This window comes from Microtus ochrogaster, chromosome 4 (genome assembly GCF_000317375.1).
Source record: "Microtus ochrogaster isolate Prairie Vole_2 chromosome 4, MicOch1.0, whole genome shotgun sequence".
Classification (NCBI taxonomy): domain Eukaryota; kingdom Metazoa; phylum Chordata; class Mammalia; order Rodentia; family Cricetidae; genus Microtus; species Microtus ochrogaster.
In genome coordinates, this window is record NC_022011.1 from 25,660,493 (window position 1) to 25,674,325 (window position 13,833).

A 13,833-nucleotide genomic window follows, 5' to 3' on the forward strand; every position below is an offset into this window, starting at 1 on the left:
CCACCTGTTGGCCTTGGGTCACAGCTTCAATGACCCAAAAGAACATTCGATGAGTCATCCATCCTGGTCTGTGTGGGGGAAGGGTGGATCCCTGATTCCTATGGGTATCATGACTCTATAACTCTCTGCACTAGAGGGGCCTTCATTCTGGTCCTTTTTTTTGCCAGAGTCTTGAAGAGTCTTAGCTTCTCCTCTGACTAACCAGCTTGGTTTGTATGTTGTAGTCACTTTTTATCACCATGACCAAGTCCTGACAAGGAACAACCTGAGGGAGGAGAGTTTGTTTGGCTCACAGTTGGAAGTGATACAGTCCTCTGTGGTGGGGGAAATCACAATGACTGTGTGGTGGGAGAATTTGTACAGCTACTTGCTCAGGAATCGGGGAACAGGGACCAGATAGGAAGTGGAACTGAGCTAAAAGTGTCAAGGCCCGACGTCAATGACCCACTTCCTCCACGGCTTCCTACCACCAGCTGGGGACCACATATTTAAACATGTGAGTCTGTGTGTATGATTCAAATCATAATATGTCGATGTGACAGAAAGATCTTGACCTTACTAAACAATACTGAAGAACACAATGAGTTTGTACCAGGCTCCGATAGATGCTAACCCATGTAGCAAGGATTTTTGTTTCTTTTTTCTTTCTTTTATTGAAAATAGATTTTTTTTTGTACAATATATTCTGATCACAGTTTCTCTTCTCTCAACTCCTCTGAAGACTTTCCCCTACCTTCTCTCCCATTGGAATTCACACCCTTTCCTTCATTAAAAAACAAACAAGCATTTAAGAATAATTATAAAATAGGATAAAACAGGACCAAACCAGAATAGGACAAAACAAACAGGAAAAAATGTCAAAGAAAGAGCATGACATACACACATATAGACTCAGAGACACATGTGTACATAGGCAGAGAAATCCCCTAAAACACAAAGCTGGAAATATATATGAATGAATGAAAAGGACCTGTAAGGTTAAAAAAATACCCTTTCAAAACTTAATGAGACAAAGAAACTCAAGATGCCACTGAGTCCATTTCGTGACAGCCATCTACCACAGGGCATGGGGTCTCCCCTTAAGAGTGGTAGGTTTCCCAGTGAGACTCCATTGGAGAGAAGTCATTTTTCATTTGTGAGTAGTTATCAGTTGGAGATAGGTGCTGGGGACTTGCGTCCACTTCTCTCAGCTCTGGGACCCTATCTGGTGCAGACCTGTGCAGGCCCTGTGCATGCTGCCACAGTATCCTTGAGTTCATATGTGCCTGGGTCCTATTGCATTTGGAAGGCCTTGTTTTTCTTGGTGTCCTCCATCCTTACTGGCTCTAACAATCTATCTCCCCATTCATGGGGTTTCCTGATCCCTGAAGGGAGAGATTTGGTGAAGGCCTCCCATTTAGGACTGAATCTTCCAACATTTCCCACCCTCTGCACATTGTCCAGGTGTGCGACCCCTTTCCAGCCAGTTCTGTGTTCATGCTGTGGTAGAAAGGCCCAAGCAAGAGCATTTGTGTAAGGTCCTTCCTTACTGTGGCTGAGTGAGCAAAATACTTCATGGGTTTTTATTTATTTATTTATTTATTTATTACTTTTTTTTATTAAGAATTTTTTAAAATACAGTCTTATCTCATTTTACATAGCTATCCCCACTCCCACTCCCTCCTCTCCTCCCGCCCATCCACTCCTCAGAGAGGGTAAGGCTTCCCATGGGGAGTCAACAAAGTCTGACACTTCACTTCAAGGCAAGACCAAGGCCTTCCCCCCTAAATCTAGGCTGAGCAAGGTGTCCCTCCAAAGAGAATGTGCTCTTAGATGCCAGTTCAAGCACTAGGGATAAATCCTGGTCCCACTGCCAGTGGTCCCAGACTGCCTAAGCCTCACAACTCTGGAGTACTACTCAGCAGTAAAAAACAATCACACCTTGAAATTTGCATGCACATGGATGGAACTAGAAAAAGACCTCCAGGGTTTTAAAGCTCTCCTCTTCAGAATGTATTAGGCACAAGCCAGCTTATCATAAATAGGACCAAGAGGCTTAGTAAATCTATTAAGATACAACCTTTTTGTATTTTCATATGATTACCAAAACGCCCAAGGGGCTGGGGAGATGGAGCAGCTGGTAGAACGGCCACAGGTGCAGAGACTCGAGTTCTGATCCTTGACACTCACCCAAATGCCATAGCAGGGCTAATCTGTAATGCCAGGGCAGGGTCTGGAGAGGAGAGGATTCCTGGGGCTTGGTGGCCAGGCTAGCCAATCAGTGAAACCCAGGTCTGTGAGGGACCCTGTCTCAAACAGTAAAATGGAGGGAAACTGAAGAAGACACCTAACATTGACCTCTGGCCTCCACGCATGTGCATACATACACAGCCATATGCATATGCGCACACATACATACACACACACACACACACACATACACACAAAAACCTCTCCATACAGATTATATTTGGAGAGAAAAAAAAATCAGTATCGAGTTCATTTGCTTTCTTTATTTCGTAGGTGTGTGTGTGTTCGTTCAAACCAGTGTAAACACACACACACGCACATGCACACACCAGATTTTGGCATTCTTCAGATTTGGCACCAGGATAAATCTTTGTAGGATGTTTGGTAGCATCCGCGCTTTTTAACCACTAGATGGCAGCATACCTACCTCATACAACAGCACAAACATTGTCCCCCGTCTCTCAGGTGACCATGTCCTTCTCTGAGAAACCGCCGCTTGAAAATGAGATTCTAAGCACCTTTCTGTATTAGATTCTGCCATTAAGTAGATTGGCCATAAACTCAGTATTCCTCCAAGTCAGACGTTTAGATGGAACCCATTTACCCCTCAGGCTCTCAGGCCCGTCTCCTTGTAGGTTTCCCTTCACTTAAGTCTGAATTATTCGCTTAGGCTCCATTCCCAGATATGGAATGAGTGGGACCGGGTAATTTCGCAGGGTGGTAGAACTGCAAACCGAAGCCTTGAAAACAAGGAAGCCAGAGGAGACTTTGCTGAGTCAGACGCCCTGCCCCACCGCCCACTGCCGGGTGTGGGGGCTTCTTCCCTCCATTGCCTGGGGGAGCAGAAGCTGTGGGGGGGAGGGGCGCTGTGCGTATAAAGCCCATCTGCAGGCGGTTTCATCGAGAAACCAGGCAGGAAACACGGCTGCAGAAGGCAGAGGCTAGCACTTTGCAAAGCTGTTGTAAACACCCCGGAACCGTTATAAATAAATTATTAGGGATCACCGACAGCAGAGAGAATGAGTAGATTTGAAAGAAAATTGTGCTTAGCTAGCCTTGGTTTCCTTGATGAGGGATGCTTGGTGTGTGGGGAACCCCACTGTTGAGTGCGGGGATTAGGATTGGGTAGGAGGTTCTGAATGGAAAGGTCCTCTCTTCCAGGTCTGTTCCTTCAGAGATGTGCCTGAGCGCGTGCGCTTTTCTTCTCAACTGCTGCCTCCTGAGCCTTTGTTTAATTGTGCATTTGTCACCTGGTTCTGTACCACCCCCAGCTGCCAGTTGGCATTTCCATCCATGCCAGGATGAAGGCCTCTCTCTCAGGTGGTACAGGCCACACGCGCAGCCGGCTAGGCTTCCTCCTTGACGTTTAGGGTCCAACGTTGCTGGGTTTGTCGTTATAACCTCTAGGTGCAAGAGCCAGCAAGCCTTTTCTGAGCAAGGGATGGATCCATTGAGAGCCCTGATGGAATTTTCCCATGAAGTATTTGTTGAAAGAGAGCTTAAAGCGTCAGAAATCTGTCAATAAATATTTCAGATCTCTTCCATAGAGGCCCTTTACACGCCACAATCGCTTTAACAGTCCTCAGTCCCGTACCCGTGTTTGCCAGATACGTTTTCAAGCGGTATTTTGGTACTGTTTTATTCCTTGCTATATTTAATTTGGGGAGCAGAGTAAAAAAAAAAAAAGAGGGAGGGAAAACATCCCCACAAACAGCCTGTTAGTAGCTCGCTGTTCCCTTTGCCCTGGCTTTTTCTTTCTTTTTTTTTTCCTGCACGTGATATTTGTGAAGTTGATTTCACACACGTGCCCTTTTCCCCTCCGCAGATGGCTTGAAGCAGCTCTTGTCTGGTGTGTGGTTTTCAAAGCCCTCAATGCTTGGTTTCGTCAGCTGTAGTCCCCGAGTCACTCAGGCCCTCTCTCGCTGCCGGGTGCTTTAGTTGTCGGTAGGCTTTTAGTCTTTGTTGACTCTGTAAGTAATAAAGGTCATCACATAACTTCTTTTTGATTAAAAAATATTCCCGATGGCTAGATATTTGGCAGTGGGATGGTGGAGCAAAGAACAAGAAAGGCTCACACCTTTTTTCTTTGTGGCAGTGGTTCTCAACCTGTGGGTCGTGACCCCTTCGGGAATTGAACTAGGAGCTGTGTAGCAGGTATACTGCGTATCAGATATTTATGTAACGATTCATGACAGTAGCCAAATTATAGTTACGCAGTAGCAGTGAAAATAATTTTATGGTTGGGGGCCACCACACCATGAGGAACTGCCCGAAGGGCCCCAGCGTTAGGAAGGTTGAGAACCGTTGCTTTAGGAGGAATATGTTCTGAAAGTTAGCAGTATCTTTAGGTCAGCATGTTAGAGCCAGCCTTGACACTTAGTGGAAGGGCTCTCTGCCCAGGTGCCCTGCATTTGAAGAATGCTGAACACACACCTGACCACTAGGGAGCAAGCAAGCTGCTGGTACCTGGCAGGGATCTTTGAGAAACCAGTTTCCCCAGTAGCCTGGTTTGGGTTGGACTGTGTTTTGCTCTGGGCTGGTGGGAGCGAGGGACAGAGGTAGTGAGATCCTCAGGAAGGCCAGCTGATGATACAGTCCAGCCCAAGTGTGGATTCTTTGGAGAAAAACTATGATGCATTGGTGGTTTTGAAAATCATGTAAAACAACAGAGGAATAAAAATGCTAAAAGCCTCCGGTGGGGCTGGGAAAGGGCATGCTTATAAATCCAGAATTCTGGAGAACCAAGAGCTGAGCTGGTCTGGGCGTTTTTGAAGTTGAGAATTATCCCCCCCCCCCCGCCCACACTGGGGAAGGATCTGAAGACGTAGATTAAGACCCTCCTTGTGCTGTACCAGATAGAGATTGGTCATGGCAGCTCCAGAGAGAGAGAGATACCACTGTGCCTGCCTCCACAGATCCGATAACATAACACGGATACTGATGGGACAAAGTCCCAAGCTGCCTTGAACAAAACTGGCGCCCACACCAAGAGTAAGAAAGACCCCCTGTGCAGCTGGAGTGAGCAGTGGGCAGGGAGCTCCGAGACAGAGGGCATAGGCATTGTGGGGAGCTCTTAGTGAAGCCCTGGAGAGAATTCTGGAACTCTAACAAATATTTCAGTGTCAAGAAAGAGGCCTATGTTTAAGACAGGGGTGGCCGAAATCCTTCAGAATCCAGAACATCGCCACTAGAGATGGAAACTGTATGGGGAATGACAGGCTGGACATTCATCAGGCAGTTGGCAGAGGGCAAGTCTCTCTAGGGTCACTTTATTCAATGGGATGAATAGAAAATGGCAGGCAGAGCCAAAGTATATTGAACTTTGAGGATGAAGAACCAGGCACTCAAACACACTAGAGTACATATAAGGTAGAGTCTAGTATCCGACTTGTCCTTATTAGCATTGAAAATTGAAGGACAGGATCATGAATTATAAGCTCACTGTCCTTTATTTATGGCTAGAAACCAAATATGAGTGAGTACATCCCATGTTCCTCTTTTTGGGTCTGGCTTACCTCACTCAGGATAGTGTTTTCTATTTCCATCCATTTGTACGCAAACTTCAAGAATTCCTTGTTTTTTATTGCTGAGTAATACTCTAATATGTATATATTCCATACTTTCTTCATCCATTCTTCCATTGAAGGGCATCTAGGTTGTTTCCAGGTTCTGGCTATTACGAACAATGCTGCTATGAACATAGTTGAGCATATACTTTTCAGTGAATGAATATAGTTTTTACAATAACATAGAAAATAAGAATAGGTGAGTGCTTTGATGGCTCTGCTTTAAGAGTCTCTCTACCCCTTTGCCTTCTGAACAAAGGGAACCATTAATTCCATTTTTTCCATTATAAAGGGTTTATATTTAATAATTTTACTAAGATTAACTACTAAATATGATTGACGCTTCTGGATGTCTTCAAAGTGGAATTTTAATTAAAAATATATACTGATTTTACTGCAAAAAAAAAAAAAGAAAAAAGAAAATTGAAGGACAGGAACACGCCCCCTGCAGGCTCGCAGGAGGAGTTAATGCAGTGCTCTGCTGCCTACCTGTCAGGATGGTAAAAATGCTTGTGTTGGGCTGGGGAGATGGCTCCGTTGATAAGGTGTCTGCGTTTGGGTTCCAGTACCCACGTAAAAGCCAGGCTATATGGAACACATCTATAACCCCATTGCATTCTGGGAAAAGTAGAACAGGCAGATCCTTGGAGCTCCTTGGCTGGATAGACTGGTTAAGCTCTGGGTTCTGTGAGCAACCTTGTCTCAAGAACAAACAAAAAACCAACAATAACAAAACAATAACATAACAAAAACAAAACAACCCCCCCCCAAAAAAGGGTGGCCAAGGCCTAGTGGTGCGTACCTCTAATCTCAACACTCAGCTTTAGGAGAGGCAGAGGCAGATGGCTGTGTGAGTTCGAGATTGTGTTTCCCAGCCAGCCAGGGCTCCGCCATGAGATCCTGTCTCCAACACAAACAAGGTGGAGAGGGATGGAGAGAGACACCTGACATTGACCATTGGCTTCTGTGCACACCCCACCCTCCACAAACGCGCTTCTGAGTTTACAAGAATTTCACCTAAAGAACACCCCTAGGTGGCCCCCATACAAAAGACACTTCTAAACCGTAAAGTTCGGTGGTGGAAAAACCAGGGAACTCTGTGTGTGATTGCATTTTATGTGCGTGAGAATGCTGGTGAAGGCCTTGTGAGGCTATCGAGTAAGTGTACACAAAACAAGTACGCTATAATGAAAAGATTCTGTAATCGAAACTAGAAATGACTAGCACAAAAACCAGGTCAAATAAGCGGCCTAAAGGCCTCACCCCTGATGGATGGGGACTGGGCTGATGGTGCCCTGAAGAGGGGAGTATCATTCTGATATTTGATGTAAAAGAGAAATGGCATTTTAAATGAGATGGGTTGAAAACCCCAGCTCTATGGAAATGCATGAGGCCCCCGGGGGCTACAAGGAGGAAAGAACGCACAGAAACTTAGCCAGGAGAGTAAACAAACAAAGGGTTGCATCAGAACAGGAATCAGAATGTATAGTAACCACAGTGACATGGGTAAGGACTTCCGTTTAACTGGGCAAGTGGGCTGGACTCTTCTTAGGGCAGGAATCCAATAATGCGGAGTTTTCAAGAAGCCTAAACACAAATTACGAAAGGCAGAAATTGGAGCATTGGAAATGGATGGAAGAACACGGAGAAAAGCAGGACGGTAAAATTAATACTAAAGGCTTCCAGCCACAGTGGCACATGCCTGTAGTCCCAGCTAGGATGTGGGCTGTGGGCAGGATTGCGCGAGCTTGTCACCCAGCCTCAACCACCCGCTGAGACTCTACAAAGTACAAAATCCTATAAAGCATCAAGAGGAACAATTCGGAATGATCAAGAATGAGTTTCCAAAAGACATGGCAGGAAGACGTTTGTGAAGTCAGAGCTAATTCAGATTCAGGCTGCATCTTTGAGCCTACTGAGGTCCTCAGTGGGTAAAACTGCTTGTTTCGAAGCTGAGGGCTGAATCCAAGCCCCCGGACCTACAGGCTGGAAGGAGAGACCTGACTCTCTAAGTTGATCTCGACCTCCTTGCTTGCTTCTGGGACGTCTGCCCCTAAGAAAATAAATGTAAAAACACAAGAATATGTTTTCATAGTCCGGGTGATCCTGTGCCCACAACAATAAGCTCACCGTCGTTTGACTTCAGATACAAACCTCTGCGTTCTGCAAATGGATAAAAATCTCTTTACTTGGGAATTTTGTGAACTTCATTGTGTCCTGGGTCAAAGCAAACCTTCCTGTACCTTTAAATACGATGACTGTATTTAAATTGCTGGTGACACCATCAAGTTAGACAGATATTGAGAATACTTGGTGTTTGAAAACAAGAACTCCCAGGGCTGGAGAGATGGCTCAGAGGTTACTGACTGCACTTGCAGGGGACCTGGGTTTGGTCCCCAGCACTAGCAGGACAGATCCCAACTGCCTGAAACTCCAGATCTGTGAAGATCCTCTTCACAGGCACCAGACCTGCACATGGTGTACATCCATACATGCAGGCAAAATATTCACACACATACAATAAAAATAAATCCCACAGCCGGGCGGTGGTGGCGCACGCCTTTAATCCCAGCACTTGGGAGGCAGAGGCAGGCGGATCTCTGTGAGTTCGAAACCAGCCTGGTCTACAGAGCTAGTTCCAGGACAGGCTCCAAAGCCACAGAGAAACCCTGTCTCGAAAAACCAAAAAAAAAAAAAAAAAAAAAAAGAAAAAATAAATCCCACAGAAAGACAATTAGCACATGTACTCACTCATAGGTGGTTTTTTAACATAAAGCAAAGAAAACCAGCCTACAAACCACAATCCCAGAGAACCTAGACAACAATGTTGACTCTAAGAGAGACTTACATAGATCTAATCTACATGGGAAGTAGAAAGTAGAAAAAGACAAGATCTCCTGAGTAAATTGGGAGCATGGGGACCTTGGGGAAAGGTTGAAGGGGGGAGGGGAGAGGCAGGGAGGGGAGCAGAGAAAAATGTAGAGCTCAGTAAAATCAATAAAGAAAAGAGAATATCCTAAATAAGAAGCAAAAATTACTTGAAAATTGCGAATGAAATATATGTCACACCCTATGCATGCAAACCTTATTTTCTCAAACATTGTATATGTCGAGGATTTGGGAAAGTGAAGGCTGGAGACGATCCTGCATGGTGCCCTTTAAGCAGCCTTTACTCTCAGTTCATGATTGCTTTGTGTGTTCCTGTCCCATCTGAATATATTTTAGTGTTCCAGCATGTGGTGGATTGTTAAGGTCACTGTGAAGATCTGTGATCTTTGATCTTGCTGTTGTGGCTGTTTGGGGAGGTGCCGCAGGCTGCTCCCTGGTGAGAATCTGAACTGATAATTGTCTGTGTTCTGACTGTTCTGTGGACTGGCCAGTGTCCTTCCCTGCTTCTCCTCTGGTCTCCTCATCCCCGGAGACACAATTAAGAGCATCAGTTAATAAAATATCCCAGTGGCAGGAAGAGCCGCACATCTGTCACTTTAAATCAAAAGCTAGGAATGGCTCAGCTTAGTAAGGAAGACGTGTGGAGAGCGGAGACAGGGCATAAGCTAGGGCTCACATATCAGTTAAGCTGTGAACGCAAGGGAAAGGCTCTTGGGGGAAAAAGCTACTCCCGTAAGTGCAGATGAGACACCTTATTTCAATATGGAGGAAGCTCCAGTGGTCTGGTTAGAAGATCAAGGCAGTCACAGCAGTCAATTAACCAAAGCCCCAACTCTCCACTGTTCTGTGAAGGAAGAGGGAGGCGAGAAAGCTGCAGGGGAAAAAATAACAGAGTCAGCAGGGAGGTTCATAGCCTTTAAAGGAAGAAGCCAGCTCATGGCATCACAGTGGGAGATGAAGCGGAGGGTGCTGATGCAGGGCTTGCAACAATTTATCCAGGAGAGCCAGTCAGAGTCCCCTGACTACTGATGAAGGAGGCTGTGTGGTGTAGTCTCTGTGTAGATGAAATAATCTTCTCTTGGAAGCGATGGCAGCTTCTGTAGCTACAGAGAGATGTCAATGCCAAGCTTCAAAAGACAGTCTGCCTTTGGCTGGGGGCTAACGTAGCTGGCGGCTATATGTGAAGCGGTAGTTTACCATTCTAAAAGCCCCGAGGATTATCCTAAATCTACTCTGCGCTCCGAAGCCTGGGTGACAGCACATCTATTTATGACATGATTTACTGAAGCATTTAAGCCTGCCATTGAGACCTCCAAAGAGAAATTCCCTTTCCAAGTATTGTTGTGCGTTGATGGTACGCTGGTCACCCAAGGGCCTAGCGGAGTTGGAGGACAAGATTAATGTTCTCATGCCTGCGGATGCAACACGCCTTCCGCAGCCCACATATCAAGGAGCGATTTTGACTTCTGAGGCTTATTATTTAGGGAATTCATTTCCTAAGCTGTGACGGCTCGAGGTATGCTTCGCATGGAGAACTTTCTAGAAAGGATTTGCCTTTCTAGAATCCACTTAGAATGCTGGTAAATCTTGGCAGGTCAGAAAGGCAGTGTGCAACAAGTAGATGGCCATTCCCACGGATAACTGGTAGGAACAACTGTAGGTGGGCCTTGGTGGGAAGCAGAGCCAGAAGACCCATCCTCCACAAACCACTACAGCAGTGGTCCTCAGCCTTCCTAGTGTGCGACCCTTTAATCCAGTTCCTCATGTGGGGGTGACCCCCCCCAATCATAAAATTACTCTCATTGCTGCTTCATAAACTGATTTGCACTGTTATGAAGCATACTGTAAGTATCTGTGCTTCCCAAGGGTCTTAGGTGACCCCCGTGAAAGGATCGTTAACTCCCAAAGGGGTCACGACCCATGGTTTGGGAACCGCCATGCTACAGTCATGTGATAACATTGGAATGGAGGAGTTGTGTGTGAATGAACCAAGAAAGAGCAGCTCTGGCGGAGATGCCGTGTCCGTCGGTGAGAGGGCAGCAAATGGATGGAGATGCAGTCAGTGACCCAGAGGTGGGGTTCACAGGAAGTGCCGCTGTGTATCAAAGCGCCTGCTCCTCACCTGCTCCCCACTTCTAGCTGTTTATAGAAGTGTAACACAAGACAGCCAGTGTCATGAGTGTGTGTCTGTGTGCCTGTGGGGCTAGAAGAGGGTGTTGGATTCCCCAGGGCCTGAGTTAGGGGTGACTGTGAATTGTCCAATGTGGGTGTTCAGAACTGAACGCTGGTCCCTGCAGGATCAGCAAGAACTCTTAATGACTGGGTCTTCTCTCCAGCTTCCACCTTGGTTTTGAGGTAGTCTCTCAATGCCACCAAGCTTACTAATTAGGCGAGGCTGGCTGAGCCCCTTGAATCTACCTGTCTCTGCCTCCCCAGAGCTGATAATAAGTTTGCCCTGCTCCGCTCAGGGTTCCGCGGGTCATCTTCATGCTTACAACCCAAACACTTTATTGAGCGAGCATCTCCCGGGCTCTGCTTTGCCTTTTAAGTCCCTTGCATAGTATGAAATCGTCTGCTTTCTGCCACCTCTGCCCTCACTTGTGGCACCCTTTCTTCCCTGGGAACGTAGTCCTGCACTGACAGCCACGGAGTTAGGTAAAAAGCCGGAAGGTGATCTGACTAAGTGACAAGCAGGTTCAACCCAGAAAGGGGTGCAGTACCCTGTGTTTCAGGGTTTCATAGAAAAGTGGCGTTCGGAAGACCAAGGGCCTTAGCCGCTGCTAGTTTCTGCTGAAGGACACGATGGTGGTACAGAGACTGGAGCCGACAGGAGAGACTCCAGTTTTGGCATCGCCACAGTCACCTTTGGTTAAATTAGGCCCTGGACTCCGGGACCCCCTCCCTCCCCCGTGCTCTGTCCCAGGGGCACACCTGTGAGAGCCCAGGTGTGTTTCCCAGGCTGGCTTGGCCAATGCCCCTCACAGGGTTGTTTTCCTCCCTTCCCCCCACCCCCAGGAGAGCGAAGAGGAACTCTACTCCTCCTGTCGCCAACTGAGGCGGCGGCAAGAAGAGCTCAATAACCAACTCTTCCTGTATGACACGCACCAGAACCTGCGCGGAGCCAACCGCGATGCCCTGGTGAAGGAGTTCAATGTTAACGAGAACCAGCTGCAGCTGTACCAGGAGAAGTGTAACCGGAGGTAGGTGTCAGTGGGTATCGTCACCCCCATGCCCCCGTGTGTGCAGTCTTGGAGTTTCTAGCAATGACCTCAGCACTAGGGGTTTCTTTTTATAATGCTCAAGAACCCACTGCTTCCGTTCTGCAGAACCTGTTTTCTCCACGGATATTTCAGTCTAATAATGACAATCTAATTTCAGTCTAAAAATGACAGTCTATGGTAAGCACGGGTTGTTTGCTTTGGCTGTACTGGGGAAACCCGGAGCCTCATAAATGGCCAGGCAAGCACTCTCCTACTAAGCCACACTGACTACTAACTTCTGAGTTGTCCTTACTGAGTGGTCAGCTGTAGGCCAGGTGGTTCAGATCGGAGCAGAATTCTCCCCAGGGGAGGCTTCTGGTTGTGTCCCGGACACGGGGTGGGTGGGAGAGGCAGCCAGTGGTGCTGCGTATTCTCGGACCAAGCATCAGATGAACTCATCTTCAGAGAACATGTCACGAGCTACCCACCCAAGGTCTGTTCCCATTGGATCCTTGGAAAAGCTGTTGTCACCTTGTTTACCAAGGAGGGAGTGGAGATTTCCCTAGTCTCAGGGTGTGTGAGGAGCCCAGAGCCGCCTCCACTCAGCCACAAGTGACCTGTTAGGTAGGGTGGATCACACCCACTGATTGGATTCAATCTGTTTCTTTTCAGGTTGAGAGAGAAGAGAGTCAGCAACAGCAGGTTCTACTCCTAGAAGCCGTGTGTGTATGGGTGTGTGTGTATGGGTGTGTGTGTGTGTGTGAGCATGTATGTGTGTGCGTGTACTCACACGCACGAGTATGTCTGGGTTTGGGAGAGCTTTATGATCAGCCCCCAGGAAGAGTCTCATCTGTGACAGCCATTGTCCTCTCTCGGAGCCACTTTTGAGATGACATTACTGAAGATACCACTATGGGCAGAAGGAGTTGGCGCATTTCCTGCTGGTTTTTTTTTTTTCACCTTGGACAACTTTCTTAACTTATACTCCTGATAGAGGATCCCCAAACTGTGCTCCTCATGTTTGCCCTCCCCTGTCCCCGGCCTCATTTGAATAAAGACAACCGTTTCAAGCTGTTAAGCTTCCTCTACATCTGTACAGCGAGCAGGAATTCCTCAGTGGTGAACAAGATTCTGCCCGTGACCCAGGTAATTGACTTCCTCAGAGGATGAGCTGAGACACGGGGAACTAATTCATTAGATTCTGAAAAGGATTTTAGCTAAGAGGCAAATGACGACGATTAAGGCCATTGGATTCCACAGGACCCCAAAGGTGCCTGGTCAGGGGCTCAGCTCAATGTGTGTTAACTATCACCAGCTTGGAGGTTGGCTAGACAGATCAGCATGGAATCTGCTCTTAGGACAGTTTCTGTCTCGTGGCTGGTGGTACTGGAGTGTTGGGATGCCAGCTTCTTGCACATCCTGCTGTAGCCTGCCCCCATCATCATACCCAGGACCCCCTGAGTCTGGTGGGAGGCTGCTGCAAAGGTCCTGGGGCCACAGCCAACAGCATCATCGCTAGTCAAAAGAGGAAGCTGACAGGTTGGTTTATAACATTTCTCTGAGTTATTGAACTTGCTGGTGCATCAAGCTAAGTTTTGATGGCAGTGAAGTCAGGATGGTCCAGGAAGCCGATGGTCACTCCAGAGAGGCAGGCACACCCAGTGCATGGTCACCTGGATGACATCATTTCGGTACTTTCAGGAATTAACATGTGTATGTGTGCATGCGTGTGTATGTGTTTATGTATGTGTGTCTGTGCATGTTTGCATTTTGCTGGGGTAGAACTCAGGCTCATGTGCTATCCCGTAAGTCCCCAGCTTTATAAAACCCTCAAAGGAGAAGCTAGGCAGGCAGTAAACAGCTTCTCAGTGAGTGGAGAATTGACTTGGGAGGACAGGTGTAGCGGTTAACAGCTAGGAGGGGGGGGAGGGGCTGGAAGGAGGGAGCCA

General features: G+C 47.1%; 1 protein-coding gene across 1 annotated transcript in view; it reads left to right on the forward strand.

The window, feature by feature from the left end:
• Positions 1-12,962, forward strand: part of Plcg2 (phospholipase C gamma 2) — a 117,767-nt gene extending 104,805 nt beyond the window's left edge. Inside the window, exons 31-32 of the mRNA XM_026789575.1 lie at positions 11,700-11,884; positions 12,557-12,962. Of these exons, the coding sequence (XP_026645376.1) occupies positions 11,700-11,884; positions 12,557-12,599 (228 nt within the window). The 3' untranslated portion in view covers positions 12,600-12,962. The remainder of the gene's footprint in view (positions 1-11,699; positions 11,885-12,556) is intronic.
• The last annotated feature ends 871 nt before the right edge of the window (positions 12,963-13,833 follow it).